The sequence below is a fragment of the Manacus vitellinus genome, unplaced genomic scaffold (assembly GCF_001715985.3).
Source record: "Manacus vitellinus isolate BGI_N305 unplaced genomic scaffold, ASM171598v3 ctg7180002432146_pilon, whole genome shotgun sequence".
Taxonomy (NCBI): Eukaryota; Metazoa; Chordata; class Aves; order Passeriformes; family Pipridae; genus Manacus; species Manacus vitellinus.
Window position 1 is genome coordinate 46,286 of NW_021938407.1, and position 18,184 is coordinate 64,469.

The following is an 18,184-nucleotide window of genomic DNA, read 5'->3' on the forward strand; positions in this document are numbered from 1 at the left end:
TTGAAGCCAGCCCCGACACGGTGGGCGTGGTTGTGTCTGTGGATAAAGCAGCAGGCGGTGGGGGAGAGTCCAGGCTCAGCCTCCTGGGCCAAGGAGGAGGAGAGTGAGTTTTCCACTTGCTGCTTTCCCAGGTGTCTGAGGAGGAAATGTAACCTCCAAGTGAGGGATTTCCAGGGCAGCTTTCTTCAACTCCACAATGAAGTTCTGCTCTCCACCCCTGCAGAGAGCAAGCCACCTCGGATGGGTGGTGCTGGCATGGAGATAATAGTTTTTGCATGCTCATCCCAGGCCGGGACCTGCCGAGCTGTGTCTGTACAGCTGTCCCAGTGGAAGGCCTTGCCTCCCTCCCCAGGGCAGCTTGCAGCTTTCTTACCCCATCCACAGAGGGAAGTCCATGAGAAAGCAGAGGACCAGAGTGGGAAGGCTGGGCCATGCCCACAGGGCAGTTTTCTTTCTGCTTCCTGTTTTCCTGCCCTGCTATAAGCATTTAGAGCTGACTTTTCCAAAGCCAAGGGCTCTGGGGCACCTCTTGGCAGCTGATGCTCAGTGGGAAGCCAGGGCTTTGGTCCTTCAGGGGCGAGGACTTTGGTGCTGGGCTTTTGCTCAAGCGGTTTTGCAGAGTTAGTCTTCAGGCTCTCAGCAGTATCCTCCAGCTGTGTGGCTGCTGTGGTGGGATTGGAGCAGTCGTGGCTTTCTGCAGCCTTGAGCCTTTGTGAAAACCCAGCTCTGCTGTGGGGAAACCAGAAGAGAGAAAGTAGCTTCCCTTGGCATACACTCCAAGAAAAGACTGGGGGGAGAATAACATTCTCCTGAGGAGGAGCATCCCTTGGGTTGGGCAAAACTTAAAAGTCTGTTAAAATGGGTTCAAGGCGGGTAAAATACAGGTTGTATAAGCTCTGCTCTTGCTCAGTAGTTTAGATTTAGGAAAACGAAGGCTTTACGCTTTTTATCCTCCTCTCTGTAGTCGTTCCTTTTCTCACACCCCACAAGTCACCAGGGTCCATGGTTTCCATCCTAAATGCATGTTTGCCTTGTCTTCCAGGATGGCAAATGCTGGAGTATTGAACCCAGGGAAGGAGTGGTCCCTGCCAAGGCTGAGGTTCCTGTGGTTGTCACAGCAAACCTGGGTGACACAGGGAGATTTGAAGACAGCATGAAGCTGTTCATTGAGAACAGCCTTACCAGTGTCATCCCCATCCAGGCTGTGGGCATCGGCACCACAATTACCATTGACAAACCGTTTGCGCCGGAGCTGAATTTGGAACCCCAGTTCAAGTAAGAGATCTCTTAACTCCTGCCTCTCCTCTTGGCTCAGCAAGGAGCAGTTATGCTGTAGACTTTCAGGCTAAATCTTTTACAGTGCTCCAGGCCCTGGCTTTGTTTCCCTGAAGCCAGAGCTTCCTTTAGAAACATGTTGTTATGCTCAGGTTCCTTAAATCATTAGAGAGACGCCTCTGCCCGAATTAAGGGGCGAGCGAGACCGTGTGCCAAAGTTAATAGTACGGGTTTTTATTTAACAGTAAATGTGAGGAAGAGAGAGATAAAAAGAAATGGGAAAAAGAGAGAAAGGGGGAGAGAAAGAGAATGACAAAGAGACAGATTAAGTAGAGAAAATATCACCGCTGCATGGATTCCAATGGCATCCCATTGATGCTCTTCTTGTGGCCTTCTCGGTGGTGAAGTGTTCTCAAAGTGATGGTTTCAGTCTGCATCCATTAAGGGAAGCCCAGGATGGTGAGGGAAAAAGCCCATGGTGACGAAGGAAGTCTCTTGTGCTGAGGGAAGCTGTGGAAATACTACATTACCAGTGTAAACCTCTTACTCTTTGCAATAACGACATCAGAAGGGCATCAGACATTGTTTCTGGTCCACATTAAGAGCGGGAAGGGAAGATGGTCTCCAAGCTATTAACGCTTCAGATTGCTCACTAAGAGCACTTGACTGCAGGGAAATAGCAGCTCCCATGACCTTTTCCATCTCTGCTTCTCCTCCAGCCTCGTTCCCTGCGTTTTCCGGTTCAACGTGACAAACAAGGGGCGTCAGTTCCAGCGGCTGTACTGGGGCACAGAAGGTTTCAGCCCCTTTCGACAGCGTCATCCTCTCCCTGCCCTCTGTGTCACCAAGGGCAAAAACGCTTCCCAGAGACACACCACCCCCGTATTTAAGCTGCGGCCACGGAGTATGAATCTGCAGCCAGGCCAGACTATGGAGCTGGTGCTGGAAGGCTTCTCCAGCACTGTCCAGGTGAGGTCCCTGCCAAGGGCTGAGCCTTCCCCATCAGGTCCCCTGCACTGGGGCTTCTCCTGCAGCCCCTTGACATTTGCCTGGGCAAATGAGCAAGGGCCTTCAAGACAGTGTTTAAGGCTACAGGTTTCCATGGCAGCACCAGTGGCTTTCCTTGCTGGCCACCATCGGTTGCTAAGGCTTTTTTGTGATTCCATAGCTACCAAACCCCAATGCTGATCCCAAAATACGGGCTGAAGGAAGTATTGCTCCTTGGGGGCAAACAGGGGGTTACCAGTGTCACCTGCTGAGGCACAAAGGAAGGGCAGAGAAAATAGGTTACGCTTAAAGCAGGAGCCCAAGCAGAAAGTGAATTAAGCAAGTGCCAAGTGGTTTCTCTGGAGTAAGCAGAGAGTAAAAGAGAAGCCCTGTGAAGGGAGGGAGTGTCTCACGAGTGCCTTTTGTGGCTATTGGGGTGCAGTGTTAGGGCCATTGGAGCACAGAAGAAATAGGCTGCAGCAGCACAGGAAGAAAAGGGGGCAGTGTCTGTAACTTTGTGGCCCATGGGGGGTGAGGAGCCAACGCAGGGCGTTTGCTGGACACCCTGCCAGCAGCACTGGTGACAAGTGACTCTTGCATGCAGGACGTGGAGGAGAAGCTTGTGTGTGAGACAGTCGTGAAGCCAGAGATAACAAAGAAAGAGATAATCAAGACAAAGGTCACCTGCAAGTTCATTTCTCCCGCTGTGCAAATATCATCCAAGGCAATCACTTTCCGTGTGGAGAAGGTAAGTCTCTGGATTGCATCCTGGCATTTAACAGCATGGCTCAGCGAGAGAGCTCGTGGGGGGGGGTGTGCTTGTGTTAACAGCCCTCTTTACCCTTCCTGAGGCACTTTGTAAGGTAAGTGAGGATGTTTTTAGAGATGAGACTGGTTTTTAGCTTCCTCAAAGTAGAATTGTGGCTCCAGCCGCACTGCTGAGGGGGACCGTGGCCACCTGGAGAGAAATGCCAGTTTCTGTGCTCACTGTCAAGGGAGGTTTTTGAGGATCCTCCAACGCACGGTGAAGTAGGGAAGCTGGGAAAACCAGAGATTCCTGTGAATTCCTCAGGCTGATGAGGAAAAACCTGTCATCTGCTGTGTGTCTTTGCCTTCTCTGCTGTTGGCATGGATGCTCTATGGTATAGCTCTATGGTACAGCTCTGTGCATTTCCCCAAGCCTCACCTGCTTCTAAGGACCCACACACGTCCTGCAGCTGCAGTGATGATGCCACCGAGGCAAAGCAGGTGCCCTTTAGTCTCTGGATCCCAACTTCTGCATCATCATTCCCACAAGGTGTCTGGAAAAGATGTTGCATTTTTTAGTTTCTGTGGTTTCGGGTCTCTCCTCAGGTTACCAGGCTTCCACGGAAGCACCGAATTCTGGGAACGGGCAGTTTGGATGTAATGAGCAGCTTTTCAGCTCTCCCTGATGCCTGCTTGTGCTCTGCTTGATGCCACACTGATTTATGGAGTGCTCTGGCGCTGCAGCTGTTTGATATCAGTACATCCAGAACTAGTTTCCCAAACTCTGGTTTCTCTGCCCCGTGCAAGAAGCTCACCACAATGCACAAACAAGAAGAAGGAGCTTAGGCTGATCATAGCTTGGAGGTTATAGACACCATGTGCCTGTGGCAGAGGCAGCAGGACACACATTGCAGAGGGACTGTTGAGGTTTCTGGCTGGCCACATGTTCATGGAATGTTCAAAGCTGACCTTGGGCTGCTGCAGGATCTCCACGAAGGGCCAAATCCTGCTTGCTTTTCTCTTCTGGCTGGCATCCCTGCTTCTAGGAGGCTGCTGGAGCCAATAAGGCTGTGAGAAATGACTGTATGTGAGGGAAGATCATCTTGTGCTGTTCTGCCCAAGAGAGGAGACAAAACTGGAGACAAACGTTCTGGGGTCACTTTCTGCCTTTGATCTTGTTCAAGCAGCTGCCTCCTCTCAGGAGCCTATTCCCTCCTCTGTTCATGGAAGTGTTTCCTTGTCTCCCAGGGGAGGCTGGGGTTTCGAAACATGTAAAGAATCAGCTCTAGGGAAAAATGTCCTGGAAGGTTTAGAATCAAAGAAAAAGAGTAAATAGAGATGTATGCACTTCTGAGGTTGAAAAATGTGAAACGCGTTGGAAGGGGAAGGAGGTCTGTGGTTCCTTGAGGTTGTTTTTCCTTGTCTCCTGTTTCTGTAGCACCCCGATGATGTCCTGACTCTTCAGTACAAGCCTCTATCTTTAAAAAACACCTGCTGCCTGCCATTCCACCTTTTGCTGGACTTGGAGCAGCCGTTCCTAATCTGTGATGCAGACCATCAGCCCCTCCCTGCAGGGGCCCAGGTGAGCAGCCAAGGACCCTCCTGCCAGTGGGCTTTGAAGAGGGAGGGCTGTGGTGGTGCCCTTCTGTTGGGAGGTCCTCGAGTCAAGAAGTTTATTCCATAGAGTCAGCAGTGGACTGGCCTGAACTGTGAACTGAGTCAGCAGAGCTGCTGAAGGAAGCAAAAACTCATCTGAATTGGAAAGATCCTTCCTGGCTCTTAAGATACAAGGGGAAGGGAGCAGGCAGCCAGGTGTGGGCAAGCCATGCAGCAGAGGTGTCTCCTGGAGAGCACCCCAGCTCTCCAGCAGCCATCCTCTTGTATTGCTGCTGAGCACAGAAACAGGAGCCTGAGAATCCCCCACCGGAGTGTGGTGCTTGCAGTCAGAGCCTCCCTTGTAAAGAACTGAAGGGTGGACTGGGAAGGCCGTGCTGGGGTCACACTTGGAGCGTTTACGGTTTTGTGCTGTCAGACCTTGGGACTTCATCGTGTGGGTGACTGACACTCCTTGTCTCCTTGCAGCCTGTGAAGATGGAGGCAGGGCAGGAACTTCATCTCTCCATCGGCTTTAACCCAGCCTATGAAAAGGATCCGATCAGCTGGGTAGCAGAGAAGACTATGAAGATCCAGCTGGTGGAACATCCTCATGAGGAAGAGATCACCGTTCGGGGAGAGGTCTACTTCCCGAATCTCCGTATCCCGACCAAAGCACTGGACTTCGGTTGCATCGCGAATGGCGCAAAACAAGTGCGTTCCCTGGAGATGACCAACTGCAGCCCAATTCCTGCCCACTACCACTGGTCATTCCGGGTGAACAGCAAGGAGTACCTGACAGGGTATGTGCCCCTTTGCCCTCTCCTGGAAGCTCTGGTGTCCTGTTTGTACTTTGCAAAGACCAAAGCTGTTTGCCTGGCATCTGACAAACTGCTTTTGACTTTCCCTTGTGGAAATAACACCGACCAGCCGTGCTCAGGCTGGATGCTCAGGGAATAGGCGTTTTCCATGAGTTTGGTGCTGCTGTAGTCCCCCTCCTGGTTTCCTCTGGGAAGGAAAGCTGGTAGGGAAATCTGCTTTCTCAGACCTCTGTGGCGTGAGGCAGTGACCACCTTGGTGAAGGGCTCCTAGTCCCACCTCCACAGTGCTGGTGGAGGCACTTTCACAGCCCTTTGGCCCCTCTGCTTTGGGATGGGTCCTCTCTGCGAGCAGAGAAACTGCTCTCTGCTCCTTGCTACCTTCTCTGCATTCCCAGCCTTGGCCTGGAAGTGCTGGAGGATGCCCAGAAAGTCCCAAATTACGTCACAGAAAGAGCTAGTTAGCACCTGAGCTGATGCTGAACATCTTGCTACCTTCCCCTTCCTTCTCCTTTTCTGAGACACCCCCTTTCTGAGCTCATCACACCTGCACCCACCCAGGGGCTGCATCCTGACGAGGAATTGCTCGTGCAGGTGTCCCTCCCTCCCACTGCAGGTCCGCGATCATGGTTATGTTGTTTTCCAGGTTCATACCTTCCCCACCTAGATTCAGACCCCAACCACAAATGGCCAGGTTCGGCTGTGTTGAGTGTGGGCGTTATTTAAGGAGATACTTCAGACCTGGAAGTGTGCAGAAGCCAGCCAAAGCCCCGGAAGCAGCGCAGGACTCTTCCCAACAGTCAGCACACTGCCAGGAAACAGAACAGCGTTGTTCCCAACAGACATCAAAGAACTGCGTGCAAGATTCTTCTGAAGAGTCATCAGATTGGGAGGACTCCCTGGAAACAGAGCAAGATTCTTCACTACAGTCATCAGATTCAGAGAACTGCGTGGAAACAGAAGATGATTCTTCTGAAGAGTCATCAGATTCAGAGGACTCCCTGGAAACAGAGGACATTTCTCCTGAACAGTCATCATCAGAGAAGTCCCTGGAAACAAAGCAGGACTCTTGCCAAAAATCATTGCATTCAGAAGACTCCCCGGAAGCAAAGGTGGGTTTTCTTGTGCACCTGCCACTTGTGTTGCCTCTCCCAGCTTGCCACCAAAAAGCCGTGCTCGTGCCGACCTCCCCTTTTGCTGCCCTGCTGTTCTGTGCCCTGAGAGTGGGCTGGGCAGCAGGGCCAGTGGCTGGACATGGGGCGTCTGGGGAGGGAGAAATAGGATACTTTTCCTTGGAGAAGCCCACTCAGATCCTACAGACCTATGCTGAGTTTGGGATTTTTTTGGCTTATTTTCCTTACAATGTAAAATGAGGCTTTTCTGCATCATGATGAGAAGGTTTCCAGTTTCCCTCCTGTAGCAAGCCGTGTCAGATCCTGATCTCCATGTACGCCCTTCCCAACCCAGCTAGACCACCCGTTTTCAGGTCTCTGCCTTCACCCAAGTGCCAGCATTGCAGTGACAGCCCCAGAGCTGGCTTTTATAGAGTGAGACTTGGCAAGGTGGCTGTGTCCTGGAATGGAAAGTGCCTTGTCTTCCAGGTGCCACCATCCACTGCTGCAGGGCCTCAGAGCTCAGCAGAGACGGAGGAGTCTGGGCAGTCAGAAGAGGCAAAGCCCCCTGGCTTCAGAGCAGAGGAGGTGAGTGGGAATCTCTCTCACTTGCACGTTTTCAGCATGGCAAGCAGGTCTGTTGCCCCCAGAGCTACAGAACTTCCTGTGCAGCACCCATGGAGGGCATTGCTCCCCTGGTACCTCATCAGGTGCTCAACAGGATATTTTTCAGGGTCTTTTGGTGAGCACCTTGAGAGAGCAGCTGTAAGTCAGAGAGAGAGGGAAAAGCCTCAGGAGTCAGATGAGCTGGGCTGGAGTCTTCCCCTCAGCTCCAAGAGCTCTCACCTCTGAGTCTCCTGCTTTTCTGAAGGCAGTAAAAACCGGTTTTAAAGGCAAGTTCTGCAGCAGAGAGAATGTCTTGCTGCCAGGAGACATCCCAGTTTACTTTAATGTCTGGTATTAATTAATGCATTGAGCAGTGAGTATGGCAGAAGACTTTGGCCATGCTCCCTCCACTGGTCAGTGGCATGGAGGCAGGATGAGATTAGGATGCTTCTGGCTGGTGTTTGAGGAATAGGCCCCTCCAGCTACGGTTGTGCTTTGCTCCAAGCCACGGCTGCTCTTCTGCACCCATTTCCACGCTCAACGACTCGATCCCTCCTCCCCTCCTGCAGGTTTTTGGTGTCCAGCCGGTGTCCGGTGTGCTGCAGCCGGGCAAGAGCCAGCAGGTGCCCTTCACCTTCTTTGGCCATGCCAACATCATCGCCCGTGTCACAGCGCTGTGCCGGGTGGAGGGAGGCCCGACCTACGAGGTGGAGCTGAGGGGAGAGACTTCGGTCCTCACCTACCACCTGAGCATCGAGGAGATCAACTGTGGGCTGCAGGTACCACCCCTTCTCCTGGCAGAGCTGCTGCCTTGGGACCATCACCAGCAGGTTGCTGCCCAGCCCGGCCCAGGGCTCCCTCCCCTTCCCAGCTCCTTTGTTGGCTCTGGGGCTTGGAAGCACAACCTTGGAGGGATTTGTCTGGCATCCAGACTGCTTTGCAATGGCTGTCTCCACCCCCCTCTAGAATGTTGGGAATTCCTTCTCTTCAGGGTGCCTAATGCTGCCTCCTGGAGCAAGCAGGATCCCAGTGGGGATGTCCAGAGGGACACGTCCCTGAGACATCCCTCTGCTGATCCACTCCTAAAGCCTGAGCTCCAGTGAGATGCTCTTGTTTAATGCTCTTGCTTAATCCACAAAATAACCCGGTTGGGCTTCCAGTCACTGCAGTTGGAGAGAATGTCCCAGAATAATCCCCACTTTCCTACTTCTCAGTTAAAAGTCCACAGGTCTTTCCAGCTGCTGTCCCTGTCTTGGTGCCCCGTCTGTCTCCCTTTTGGCTGGTGTGTTGCTTGCCAGTATTTGCATGCAGGCGCCTTTTCTTCTGGAAAGCCTCGATGCCACCTCCTTTGTTTCTCCTGGCTGTTGGTGACCCCTCAGAGTGCAGAGGGCCCGTGTCCCCTGCTTCATTTCTTATTGGCCCTCCCATGGTTGTTCCTGCCCCTCTGCGTGCTGCCAGAACTCTGTTCCTGTGCAGGTCCCTGTGCCTGGGGGTTCCCCACGTTCCCAAGTGCCCGTAGCTCGTTCCCAGTCCCTGCTCCTGTGGTGTGTCTGCTTTCAACCCCATGAAAGAGGAAATAGATTCTCAGCAGCAGGCCTGTGTCTGTAACTTCCCACTCCTCTGTCCTCTCCAGCTCTTTAACGAAGTCACCAGAGCCGAGGTCACCCTGCGGAACGACGGGAAGGTCGGATTCACCTACGTGGTGCAGAGCCCCAGCACTGGCACTGCAGACAAGCCTCTGCCTGGTGTGCTCATGGTCCTGCCCAGCACAGTGAGTGGCACAATTGACTGACCCAGCCCTGTGTCAGGTGGCCAAGGAGAGGGTTAAAGAGAAAAAAGGGGGGCAAATAAAACCAAACCCAGCCATAAGAAGAGACCGGGCTGTAAGCAATTGCTGCTGGGGGCAGAGAAGGTCAAGCAAGTGCCATCCTAACAGACTGCCCCGTGGCCTTGGCTGGCAAGTGGCTCTGCCATCCCAGGGCAGCCACCGGTGGGAGGCACGAGCACTTTGGTCACTCCTTGGCCCCCGACTGCTGAGCTCTGTGGCTGTGCTGGCACTGAGGCTCTTCTGAGGGGCACCTTACCCCAGCTGTGGGATCAGACAGGACTAAGCAGCACTTACATATTCCTTGCTTGGGCTTGAAGCTGCTCTGCCAGAAAGTGTCACAACCCCTGTGCTGGTCCTTCCCTCCCCCCAGCTGTGCTGCTCTGGAGCAGCTTTGTGGGGCAGTGAGGGGGCCAGGGAGGAGCAGGGCTGGAAGAGCCAAGAGAGGAATTTGGAGCATCCCACCACTGTCCCAGCTTCTCAGTGCTGCCTGGATGTCTTTGAGGTGAAGCAGTGTTCCTGTCTTTGTCCCTCTTTGCCATGGGAAGAGGAAGCCGATTGGCTTTCCCATTTCTTCCTGCCTGTCTCCTACAAGGGGTGGCAGGAGCTGCTGGCCGGGCTGAGAGTGTGGGCGCTTCGCTCCTCTTCCCCAGTGGTGGCAAAAGAGCTCTCACCTGTTCAGCCTGGCTCTCGCTGGCAGAGGGCAAACCCCGTTAGCAGCAGAGCCGTGCTCACGCTGAGCACAGGGCAGGCTCTGCTGGGGGTGCAGCCTTAGGAGCCCTGGGAAGGACACACTGCACCCTCTGCACCCTCGCCTTGGAGGCTTGGGCTTTTGGGCACAAGGAAGGTAGAAGGTGATGTGGTCTGACATTTTTTTCCAGAGAGAAACTATCTTCTCAGCCTGTCTGTGGCCTGAGCCTTCCTCCATCACACCCTCTTTGATGCATTGCCTCCCTCTTCTCCTGTCCCTTGCAGGCTTCCATTGAACCTGGCAAGGAGCAGGTGCTGAAGCTCTATTACCTGCCAGGAGTGCCAGGAGTCTTCTGCAGGACTTTCCAGGTTCAAGTGGGTCACCTGAAACCGGTAGAAATCTCCCTGAAAGGAGAGGCGATCTTTGCTGGGATCTGTCTGGACCTGCCCTGGAGCATCAGAGGTGAGCACTGCCCGTCTGCTCCCCAGCAAAGTCCCCACTGGGGTTTTCCTGGCTGTAATGCCCAGAGGGCAGCTCACACCCATCTCCACCAAGCCTGGAGGTTGCAGGGCTGCCAGACCAACACTCACCCCTCTGGTTGCTTCCTGAGTCTTGAGCAGACAAGCACATGTAGGCTTTGTCCAAGTAACCATCCTGCAGCTCTTGCCAGCACTTCCGTCAGAGGCCTGGAAAGATGGCTAGACAGAAAAGCTTGGGAAAGCTGTAAGAGAGACTGGCAGGGCTTTTGGCAGGGATGGATTTGCATGACACTGCAGGGGATGAGATGCTCCTCTGTGGGGAGGAAGATGGGTGGGAGTGAACGTGAGGATTCAGAGAGGAGCAGCAGCATCCACTTTCCAGAGGTGGCTTTCCATTGATGGGTTGTTTCTGGGAGAGACCAGCATTCGGGGGAGTGGGACTTCTCAGCTTCAATGGCATTGGCACTGCACCCACACTTCTATTTGTGAATGTTTTCTTCCTTCAGGAAGTGAAAAATACGAGAGGCTACTGAAACAGGCAAAAGAAAAGCTGAAAAAAGACAAGCAGGACAAGAAAGTAAGTGTTTGGAGGAAGGCTCAAATCAGGAAGCGACACGCGAAGGGCCCTGGCATTGTGGTAGGAACAGCTGCAGTCCCATTTGGCACATGCCACCCTCCCCATGTCACTTGAGGCCCTGGCACCCCACAACACCCCACAACAGCTTCTCAGTGCCCTGCTGGCACTTGGCACCTCCCTGCCCACACCTGACCACAAACATTCATCAGCTCAGCATTGCCCCACCTCTGGTCGTGGTCTCTCCTGGAGATGTACCAAGCTTCCTGGCTACTCCCCTTGCTGGGGAGTTTGTTGCTCCCAAATCAAGCCCTAGCAGGTTTACAGACCTTAGTAGCAGCAGCCTGACTGTGCCCTGGGACTGTGCTGGCAGTGCTCAACTCCAAGAGGCAGCAGCTTGGACGGGGTTCCCTTTTCAAGACAGCTTTTGTCCAAGCTGCTTTGGCACTGGTTGGGGACAGGCAAATACTTGAAGCTCTGGAAGGCTGCTAGCTTGTCTGTCTGGCCAGATCAGCTTTTCTAGCAGTGAGTGGGAAGGCACAGATGCTGCAGTTATTTCCCTGGAGAGAAGGTCCTGGCTAGGAGAGCAGAATGTGACACTGAGCAGCCAGGAGGACCCCATTCCCCCTTTCAACAAGAGCAGGGTGGGATCCTCTTTAGATACAAGCCTGGGCCTTGGGAAGGGCCTTTGCTAACCAGCCACTGCCTTCCCTTCCCTCAGGCAAACACTTGGCTGAGGATGGAGATGGAGCAGATGCTGATAAAGGAGAATGCTCTGGAGCTGCAGCCAACCCTCATCTCCCGCCCCCCAGAGGACACTGTCTTTAACAAGAGCATTCCTCAGAAGCTTGTCAAGTGAGTAGGGACTCCTGTTCCCTCTCTGCAGGTGCCCTGAGGGCAACAGCCAGCAGTGTCCCCTGCTCCTGAGAGCTCCTTGTGCATGCAGAGCTGGCAACAGTGGGCACTTCAGATTGGGTCTGATCCCAGTAGTTGTGGCAGCAATAGCTCGTGAGCAGCTGACTGTCCTCCCTTCCCCAGCGCCGCGCTGAGCTTTGGAGCTGCTCAGCTCCCCACAGGTGCAAGGTCCTGTTCTTAGAGCTGCGAGGGCCCAGTGCAGACCATCAAGCCCTTCCAGACAGCACAGACACTGTCCCTGCTGACCAGCTCGGAAAGAGAACTCCAAGCTGCTCTCTTGGTTCTGACTGACAGAGCCCCCTAAGCAAAAGGTGGCTTTGATGCTGGTGGGCTGGCAGGGCTTATCTGGGTAACTTGGTCCTTCCCTTTGCTCCTTCATGATGCTGCCTGGGCATGGGAGGCTCCAGTTCAGGAAGAAGATGCTTTGCAAAACAGATCCTTCATGTGAGCAGCGAAGTTTTCCTGTGCAAATCTTATTCCAAGGCTCGGAAGCAATTTCAGGCTTGGGCTGTGCACCAGGAGAAGCGTTTTCACTGAGACCACTGGAGGTCCAATGGATTTACCTACACGGGCTTTTTGTAGCAGAGGAGCTGTGACCAGAGTCCATTGAAAACTAATTTTATTTTCGGGTCCCATTGGAAGCTGATGAAACCTAGGACCTGCACTCCCCATAACTTCCCAAAGTCATTCCCAGGTGGTCAGGCCTTGGGTTTTGTAGGCTTGAGTTGAGTTTTTACAGCAGTGAGTACAGAAATGTCCACTTTATTTGAATCTTCCATCTACTTGAACGTGTGGCCATGCTGTTGTTTAAGGACTGTCCTTACTCCTCCTTCCAGAGTTGAGCTGCCCGAGTACATCCTGGACATGGGCACTGTTGTTCAGGGTTACAGTAAAAGCTGCACTGTGAAGATCACCAACACCTGGAGGTACCCAGTGGCCGTCCAGGCCAATGAACGTGCCCTGCGTGACACAGGTAACCAGTGCTGGAGAGGCTTCCCGTGGGCTGCAGGGAGCTGTCTCAGACAGATTGGCTTAAGCCACTGCACATGGGGAGGTTTTTTGAGCTTCTTCCTCCCAGTGCCCCTGCTGGGAGCTTCAGGGCCAGAATTCTCCTGGCCAGCCGTGCCCAGGGACCTGGCCTGCCTGGGGCTGCCCTGATGCTTCCCTGCAGGGGCCTGATGGGCTGATTACCCTCCTCACCTGCCAGCATCTTCTGCCTTCGGTTCCCATCAGCATCAAGTTTCTTTGGGCGCTCTGGGGGTGTTGCAGACAGATGGGATCTGTTGTGGTTGGAAAGTGCTTTGTCTGGAGTTCACGCTGTCACAGCTCTTGTGTTCGGCCTTTATTGAGGAAACAGCCTGTTTGATCCTCTGGTGGATCAAAGTAGGCTTCCAAAAGAGGCCTGGAGGCAAATCTGCACTTCCATCACAGAGTGGCTCGCTGTGTCTGAGGGCTGCTCAGGTGTCTCCTCTAAGTTTCTGTCCTGGGAACAGCACAGCGTGGGGTTTTTCCCAGGGCTCCCAACAGGGCTCTCGTATGGTCTTAACATGCTTATGACACATTTTGTGTTGCTTGTGTATCTCAGCTGCTTTGTTTTCATCTGTTCAAGGTTTCAGCATATACCTGGAGCCCGTGGAGTTCCTGATCTACGGCACCAGCAAACGGTTTCAAGTGAACTTTGCAAGTGCCAACCTGCCCGTGGGAAAGGTGGATGTGCTCCTGCCCATCAAGGTACCGCAGCTTTTGGGGCAGGCAGCAGGCTGGGCACAGCAGCACGTGTCGCCTGGACTCTCAGCTGAACTCTCTGTCTTTCTCCAGGTAGAGAAAGGCCCCACACTGCACATCCGCCTCCGTGCCACTGTGATTCAGCTGCTGCTCAGCCTCTCCAGGAACAGACTCCAGTTCCCCGATGTCCAGGTTGGGCAGTGCTGGTGTGAAACAGTCCGGCTTTACAACTGGTTCAGCGCGCCCTGTGAATGGTTCCTCACTGTCAACAAACCTGCCAAGAAGGTAAAGCACAGGGAAATGTAACACGGAATGTTGGGTTTTCTTTGCACCTCCTGCCTTTTCTATGCCTGTGGCTGCCTGAGCACTTGGGCTACAGCGTGTTTGAGGAAGCTTTTGAGGGTCCAGATCAAGGCTGCTTTGCCTGGACCTGTTCCATTGGTGATGCTTTGCTTCCCTGCCATCCTCACCCATTCCTCCTCCTCCTCTGAGGACAGGACGGTGGCTCCCCATCTGCTTGCCCTGCCTGCAGGTTGTCCCTCCAGTTCTAGACCGTGGGGGCCACGCCGGGTTTGCTGTGGGTGCTCTCAGCACCGGGACAGGATCTCGGAGCACTCCAGGAACCGAGGCTCTGTCCTCTCAGACCGAGGAGACCTCACACGACTGGTTTCTGTGCTCAGGTGGACAAACGTTTGACACCGGCCGTGCGTCAGAAGGAGCTCCAGGCTGCGAAGGATGATTCCCGTGTCTTTCAGTGGAAGGCCCGGGAGGGAACCCTCTATGGTAGAGAGTGGTGTGACCTGCAGATCCAGTTTTCCCCCCTGGAAGAGGTGAGATTGGCAGCTGTCGCCCCAGGAGCTCTGTCAGGGCAGGGTGGTAAGGAGAGCCCAACACAGGGAGTGGCAGATGAGCTCTTCCTCCACGAGCAGCTTTCTGGAAGCCCTGCACTCACTGGGCCTCAGTTTCCCCTGCAGCACACCCTTCTGAGAGGCGCCTTGAAATCCTCCCAGGGAACATCAGGGCACTGTGCTGTGGCTGCCTCTCTGCCCATGGGGGAGATTTGCCTGACTCCCTCGTCCTCCCCCTTGCCTGGTTGTATTTGCAGCCTGCGACGCTGGGTGCAGAGCAGCTGGCACAGTCACAGGGCATCAACCTGGAAGGGCCAATGCTGGCTCATCCTGCTGCTGGCACCAACAGACAAAACAGCCACCAGACACCTTCCTGGGCACGGCAGGACAGTCACCTGTAGTGGTGTGCTGCCAGCAGTCCCTGGGGCTCTGGCCCAGCCTGCCTGCACATTGCCGTGCAGCTGGGGAGTCGACTTCAAGGATGGAGCATTCCCAAAAGCCCTTTGCATGTGGCCACTGGGACTTGGAAACTGACAGGGTGTAACAGGAGGGACACAAGTGCTTCCGTGCCCAAGAACAGTCCCAGGGATCTTTTCATTGCTCGACGGATGTAACCAACCATCTCGTGTCAGGCTTTGACCAGAGCCAAACACTGAGCAGAGAAGACGACCTTTATTTCTAGCCAGCCAGAGCTCATCTGCCTCTCTCATGGAGCTGGTGTTTGCCTGATGCAGCAGTACCAGGACTGAGGACCCTTCTCGTCTGCTCTCCATGACTAGGGGAGAACATCTGATAATCCATTTTACATCCACTTCATACCCAAATACCCAGTTACACTGCACACCAGGATTTGTCCCAGTTACTCAGAGCCAAGGACACAGATGCTGTAGGCCCTACCATAAGTAAAGATCTGGGTTTCCGTTCCCCCTGGAGGGACTGATAACACCCCTGACCTTTGAGCAAGGCTTGTATTTGGGGTCCTGTCACCTAGGACTTCATGGACAAGTTCTCGGCACTTTTCTCTTTTCAGAAGTCCTACAAAACCGAGCTGAAGATCAACGTTCATGGGAACAGCCAGCTCCTCGTGCTGCACATCTCAGGACAGGGTCTGGAGCCACGGCTGGAGTTCAGCCCCACGGAGATCAAGCTGGGAGCGGTGCTTCCGTGCGGCCCTGAGCTGGAGAGGACAGTGGTGGTGAAGAACCCCTGCGAGTTCCCCACTGAATTTTACTCCCTGGAGTTTGACGAGGAGTACCGTGAGGAGGAGAAGGTGAGAGGGAAGGTCTGGTCCCCATGTGTGTGCTCCCCAAGCTGTGCAGCACTCCAGCCTTCCCAGGCTTGTGCCAGGGAGATGGAGGCAATCCCCAGGGCAAAGCCTGGTGGCACTTTGAGGTGAGCCATCCCTGCTGGCAGTCTGTGGAGGGGCTTGGATAGCCTGTGTTGTTGGGAGGAAGGAAGGAGGGAGAAGATGGGCTGAGTCTGTTGGTATGATGGAGGTTGATAAAGGAATCTTGTGGATGGTTTCTCTTCCCCACACGCACAGATCCTGCGGACGCTGGAGGAGTTTGGAGACCGGACGGCCGTGGTGATGCCTCCACGCGCTGTGGGTGAGAAGCTGCCCCCAGAGGTGCTGGAATATTATGAAAAATGGAAGAAGATGGAGGCTCTGGGTCAAGAGATGTTCAAGCGCAAGGAAGAATCAGGCGAGGACAATGGTAAGGCTTTGGCATTGGCTGTTCTGACTGGGGACATAGCAGGGAGCCCAGCCCACACAGCCCGAGCTCTCTGTCACTTTGTTCTCCATGCAAGGCCCATGCTTTTAGCAGCCATCTGACCTCCTGCCTGGTGGAGGAATTCCTGGGTGAAGGGCTGTGGCATCCTCTGCCAACCTGGAGTGTAGCCAAAGCCAGCTCCTATCTGCCTGCCACAGACTGGGGAAGTAGTCAGGATATCCCCTTGCGTCCCTTAGCCACAAAGAGTAGCATCAGATGAGCTCTTCAGCCAGTAGAACCAGGTCTAATATCACTGGCTCTTTTCTATTTGCTCCTTCCCAGCAACAAAAGCACAAGCTCCCGTTGCTTTCGGCCGTCTCCTTTCCTGGGATCGGAGGGGATAGGGAGGATGATCAGGATCCAAGGTAGGCAGGAGGCTGACTTTTCTGCTGGTTCTGCACAGCAGCACTTCAAGAGAGCATCAGGTTGTTGAAGGACATGGTGGACGAGTGTGACAGGCCCATCCGTCAGGCCGTCAGGCGCTACCTCGACACCAATCCCGTTGGAGAAGAGCTCAAAGCCCAAATGCCCAGAGGGATTGCCATCATCGTCTATGGGACCCCGCGGACAGGTACGGGAGCCACAGCCCTGGGCTGCAAGGAGAGGGGGAAGCAGGAGAAATGCATCCTGGTGGAGCGTGGTGCCTGAGACAAAGTCCTCAGCTGCATACGAGGTGGAGATGACCCACCTGGGGCTGGAGTTCAGTGCTCGTAACCGTGCTCAAGCTGCCTCCCTCGTGGTCTCCCCTAGAAGGGCACTTGCTTTCCCACCGTCCTTGAAAGCCGTTTGTGAGTTTCCAGAGGCTGTCCCTGAAAATGCCTCCCGTGCAGGTGTCACCAAGCAGTCTTCCTCTCTCTCTCAGGAAAGACAAGGGCGGCGGCCGCCCTGTCCAAGTATTACAGTGCCGCCTGCTTGTCCCTGGCCGAGGTGGTGACAGAAGCCATGTCGGACGAGCGCAGCTCGGCGGGGCGCCGTGCCCGGGAGCTGTGCGTCGAGGCTGCCCGTCAGCAAAGAGCCAGGAGGGAACAGATGCCGGGTAAGGAGAAACGCTGCACCCAGAGCATGCTTAGGAAACCACCACGACCGGCCACTTCTGCTTGCTCAGAGAAATGGTTTGGCAGCCCTCGGGTCTCTTAGGGAACATGGGTGCTGTGCATCTCTGGCTAGTTTGGAAACAGAAAGCTCGATTTGAAGGGCTCCCACAGGGGCACTTTTACTGCCATTCTTGGCACATATTCCTTTTTCTAGGGGTGGTGAAGCACACCTGTCTCTTTCTCTGAATTTTTTCTATTTCCTCAAAGCTGAATCCAGCTTGCTGCTCATGGGCAGCAGGCAGAACCATTGCCCACCTTCAGAAGGAAAAAGCCCTCTGAAGTGGCTCATTAAGCACAAGACAGCTATGAGTGTGGCTTTGCAAATGTGAGAGGAAGGGAAGAATAAGCTCCTAGAGGAGTTTCCAATGAGAAACATGCTGTAGATGAGCTCTTTTCTCCAGAGATTTTCCTATGCCCACTGTTGGCTCATGCAGCTTGTGCACGCTGTGCTGTTCTCCAGATCAGACTGGAGACTTTCAGGAAACTTTGCTGGCAGTTGGTGCCCTGAGCTCTGCAGGGTGAGGGCAGACCTGCTTAGTGTGGGGAGAAGTTTTGCATTGCTTTGCTTTGAACCTGGTTGGGTTCAGAGCTGGTGGAAGGAAGAAGGGTGTGGATCCCAGCTGGGGTTTTCCCACACGGAGGATTTAGCTCCAGCAGAGGCGGGTGATGCAGCTGGGGCAGGGCTGCATGTTACAGTCTCCATGTGAAAATGCAGGATGGGGGCAAGGTATGGAAACAATGGTCCTGGAGGGCAAATCTTTGGCTTGATCCGTAGGGGAACTACTGTGCTAGCAGTGTCACCTGCGTGCACGTTTGTTAGGAGGGACCTAGGGCTGGCTTTAGAATCCAGTCTGGGCTGGTGTGCTGTGTCCTGCTGATAAGCAGGGAAGGAGCTGCTTCTGGGAAGCAGTGCTGCCAGTGCCCAGCAGGCTGGAGGACAAGTGCCATGTCCCTTCCAGGGGCAAGGCTGTGCCCATTGGGGTGGAAGGTGCCTGCTCACTCCTCACAGCCCTGCTGAGCCATCTGTCCCCTCTGCAGGTAAAAAGGGTGCTGAGGCCAAGAAAACCCAGCCCAGCCCTGGGGACAAAGCCAGCCAGAAGACCCTCAGTGCTGGATACCAGAG

General features: G+C 54.2%; 1 protein-coding gene across 1 annotated transcript in view; it reads left to right on the forward strand.

Annotated features, from left to right (window-relative positions):
• LOC108643783 (hydrocephalus-inducing protein-like) overlaps window positions 1-18,170 on the forward strand; it is a gene marked incomplete at its 3' end in the record, with an annotated part of 20,045 nt that extends 1,875 nt beyond the window's left edge. Inside the window, exons 4-24 of the mRNA XM_029958112.1 lie at window positions 1,043-1,275; window positions 1,995-2,244; window positions 2,867-3,010; window positions 4,448-4,591; window positions 5,092-5,405; window positions 6,067-6,532; window positions 7,022-7,120; window positions 7,708-7,917; window positions 8,772-8,909; window positions 9,939-10,116; window positions 10,640-10,710; window positions 11,429-11,562; window positions 12,459-12,595; window positions 13,232-13,353; window positions 13,441-13,632; window positions 14,028-14,177; window positions 15,226-15,465; window positions 15,739-15,910; window positions 16,371-16,538; window positions 16,830-17,003; window positions 18,100-18,170. Coding sequence (XP_029813972.1) covers window positions 1,043-1,275; window positions 1,995-2,244; window positions 2,867-3,010; window positions 4,448-4,591; window positions 5,092-5,405; window positions 6,067-6,532; window positions 7,022-7,120; window positions 7,708-7,917; window positions 8,772-8,909; window positions 9,939-10,116; window positions 10,640-10,710; window positions 11,429-11,562; window positions 12,459-12,595; window positions 13,232-13,353; window positions 13,441-13,632; window positions 14,028-14,177; window positions 15,226-15,465; window positions 15,739-15,910; window positions 16,371-16,538; window positions 16,830-17,003; window positions 18,100-18,170 — 3,807 coding nt within the window. The remainder of the gene's footprint in view (window positions 1-1,042; window positions 1,276-1,994; window positions 2,245-2,866; window positions 3,011-4,447; window positions 4,592-5,091; window positions 5,406-6,066; window positions 6,533-7,021; window positions 7,121-7,707; window positions 7,918-8,771; window positions 8,910-9,938; window positions 10,117-10,639; window positions 10,711-11,428; window positions 11,563-12,458; window positions 12,596-13,231; window positions 13,354-13,440; window positions 13,633-14,027; window positions 14,178-15,225; window positions 15,466-15,738; window positions 15,911-16,370; window positions 16,539-16,829; window positions 17,004-18,099) is intronic.
• Window positions 18,171-18,184: the final 14 nt, after the last annotated feature.